The sequence below is a fragment of the Gekko japonicus genome, unplaced genomic scaffold, assembly GCF_001447785.1.
Source record: "Gekko japonicus isolate JY-2015 unplaced genomic scaffold, Gekko_japonicus_V1.1 scaffold2016, whole genome shotgun sequence".
In the NCBI taxonomy this organism is placed as follows: domain Eukaryota; kingdom Metazoa; phylum Chordata; class Lepidosauria; order Squamata; family Gekkonidae; genus Gekko; species Gekko japonicus.
In genome coordinates, this window is record NW_015162541.1 from 79,845 (window position 1) to 83,086 (window position 3,242).

Below are 3,242 nucleotides of genomic sequence, written 5' to 3' on the forward strand. Positions count from 1 at the left end.
CCCTCTTCCGACCTTTGATGGGGTGCCTCTGGTGCCAGCGTCAGAGGTTAGGAGTTTAGGTGTGTGCCTGAACTCCTCTTTAACGATGGAGGCCCAGGTGGCAGCCACTTCCAAGTTGGCCTTTTATCATCTTCGGCTGGCTCAGCAGTTGGTCCCCTTCCTTAGCCGCAATGACCTGGCCACTGTGATCCATACGACGGTTACCTCGAGGCTAAACTACTGTAACGCTATCTACATGGGGCTGCCTTTGTCGCAAATCCGGAAGCTGCCGCTAGTGCAGAATGCTGCAGCCAGACTGTTGATGGGTCTCTCTAGGAGGGACCACATTCAGCCTGTGCTGAAAGCGCTGCACTGGCTGCCAATAGCATACTGGATTCGCTTCAAAGTGCTGGTACTTACCATTAAAGCCCTTTATGGCCAGGGTCCAGCCTACCTGAGGGACCGCATTTCCCTATATGTTCCCCCAAGGGCACTACGGTCAGGGAGTCGTCATCTCCTGGAAATTCCAGGCCCCAGGGACATTGCCAGGGCATTTTCGGTGGTGGCTCCTACCTCGTGGAAGGAGCTCCCGGAAGAGATCCGGGCCCTGCAGGATCTTTCTCAGTTCCGCAGGGCCTGCAAGACGGAGCTCTTCTGCCAGGCTTTTGAGCAGTGACCAGAGCCAGGGCATTTTCGGTGGCGGCTCCTACCTGGTGGAAGGAGCTCCCGGAAGAGATCCGGGCCCTGCAGGATCTTTCTCAGTTCCGCAGGGCCTGCAAGACGGAGCTCTTCTGCCAGGCTTTTGAGTAGGAGCCGCCGCCACCACTACTCCATCATTGCTATCTATGCACCATCGCACCATCACCACCACCATCTGGTTCCCTCGGGGTGCGAGGTGACTCTGGCAGGAGGAGGGATGACAGACCATGGGAATGTTACCGTTGGGATTAAGATCTACCCCATCTTGTGACAAATGGAGCACTGATATTTTGTTATTGTACTTTATTGTTTTATGCTATGCTGTTTTTATTTGTTTTAATCTTGGCACTGCATGCGTCCTGTTAGCCGCTCTGAGCCTTCAGGGTAGGGCGGGATATAAATCCAAAGATAAATAAATAAATAAATAATAAAACTTGAATGCAAATGGGGCATTTTGTCTTGCCCACGCCACTAGGTTTCATGTGGCCTTTCTGAGGTCTTTGTTGTTGTTCAGTACCTCAAGCAGACTTACTCAGTTAAATGTATATTTGTCGCTTTAAAGGAAAAGCAGGATCTGTTTTTAAAAATGTTGAAGGACAGCTTGGGGGAAGGAAGGATAGATGGGTTAGTGATGGAATCGTTTTCAGCCAATCGGTACGGTTAACAGATGGAGCCTGTTTTCTCTGAGCTGCATCTGGAAGAGCAGACGGAGTACCTAAGCAAAAGGAGGCAAGTGTGTGTCCCTAGGGTATCACATCTGTGTATTCCCTAAAGGAGTAGAAAATGGTTTCAACAACAGTGTATACGTATACATTTCTTTTCTTTCTTTTTTTACCATTGTCATTTTTGATCAAACAAGTTTTTCAGGATTCTGGATCAACACAAAAACCTGCCTGACCTGTTCATCAGGGGCAAAAGCAGGATGAATAAACATGAAGAGTATCGATCCCTTTTCCAAACCACCATCAAAACAAACAAACAAACCACAATCCACCTCCAGGCCGCCTTTGGGTATGTGCCGGTTAGGTTCATGAAGTTCTAGCAGATACTTCCCAGTCTGTCAAACAGAGTGAGATGCAAACACTTCCCACTGCCTTATAAGGCCCTCCGTATCTTCTTTTTAGGCTGGGCCCACAACGATGCCTGTAGATCCAGTCCCGGCCTCCACCATGCAGGGCGGAAGTGACAAAGAACACCTTTACAGGTAAGCTGTGGGGTTTTGGGAGGTGTTTTCATGGAACTGCCTTATACCAAATCAAACCCTTCTGCTTTCGTGTTCTGTATTGTCTACTCCGGCTGGCAGCACCTCTCCAGCAGTCTTTTACATCATCTGCTACCTGATCCTTTCCCTTGGAGAAGCCAGCGACGGAACCTGGAGGCTTTTGCATGCCAAGTTAGGTTTTGCCAGCTCCCGGTTGGGAAATACCTGGAGACTTTGGGGGTGGAGCCTGAGAGGATGGGGTTTGGAGAGGGGATTCAGTGGGGCATAATGCCATAGATCCCCCCCATTCCAAAGCAGCCACTTTCTCCAGGTGAACTGATCTTTATTGCCTGGAAATCTGTTGTGATAGCAGGAGATCTCTAGCCGCCACCTGGGGGTTGGCAACCCTGTGCCAAGCGGCTGCTCTGCTACTCAGCCACGGCCTTTCCCCGTGTGCCTGGAAGTATCCAGGGTGCGTTTAGAGTACCACTTCCTAAATCAATGCCGCAAAAGTAGAAAAAGGAACAACCCTCAAAGCATGAAAAACTAATCTGTGACTGATAATGGTAGAGAATCTTGAGAGGGGCAGGAAACCTGGGGGGGGTGAGAGGAGGTGCGAGAGAAAGATGATTGGCGGGAGGGGAGGGGAGAGAAAGTTTCAGACACAGCTGCAGTCAGGGCTCTTTTTGTAGGAAAAGCCCAGCAGGAACTCATTAGCATAATAGGCCACACCCAACAGCAGACAGTCATTAGCATATTGGGCCACACCCCTGACAGCACAGCGCGTTGGCATATTAGACCACACCCCCATGTTACCAGAAGTGTGGTCATCCAGCCACACCCACCTTTTGCTTCTTATTCTGTTTACCTTGTTTGTTGTCAAAACCCAGGGCTTTTTGCATGTTAGGCCACACACCCCTAATGTAGCCAATCCTAATGAGTTTCTGCGGTTGGGTGTGGCCTGTTATGCTAATGAGTTGGCCAACTTGGAAGCCAGCCGGAACTCCGTTCCTGTGTGTTCCTGCCCAAAAATAGCCCTGGCTGCAGGAACCCGTGGAGAAGGCAGCTCTGAGCTTCTCCTCCTATGAGGATCAACAGCCTGACCTGGGTGGCCCAGGCTAGCCCAGTCTGGTCCGACCGTGGAAGCTAAGCAGGGTTGGCTGTGGTTAGGACTTGGACGGGAGGCCGCCGAGGAAATCCAGGGTCATCACGCTGAGGCAGGCAACGGCAAGCCACCTCTGTTCGTCTCCAACCTTGAAAACCCCACCGGGTTGCCATGAGTCGGCTGCCGCTTGGCAGCAAAAACCAAACAAAAGGGAGGGTTGGAAGCAGGCCCGTAACCAGGGCTATTTTGGGGCAGGAA

At 51.0% G+C, this 3,242-nt stretch overlaps 1 protein-coding gene across 2 annotated transcripts in view; it reads left to right on the forward strand.

The window, feature by feature from the left end:
• Nucleotides 1–1,806: 1,806 nt before the first annotated feature.
• TGFB1I1 (transforming growth factor beta 1 induced transcript 1) overlaps nt 1,807–3,242 on the forward strand; it is a 25,064-nt gene continuing 23,628 nt past the window's right edge. For both annotated transcript variants that reach the window (XM_015406318.1, XM_015406317.1), the window contains exon 1: nt 1,807–1,882. In XM_015406318.1, coding sequence (XP_015261804.1) covers nt 1,818–1,882 — 65 coding nt within the window. In that variant the 5' untranslated portion in view covers nt 1,807–1,817. The remainder of the gene's footprint in view (nt 1,883–3,242) is intronic.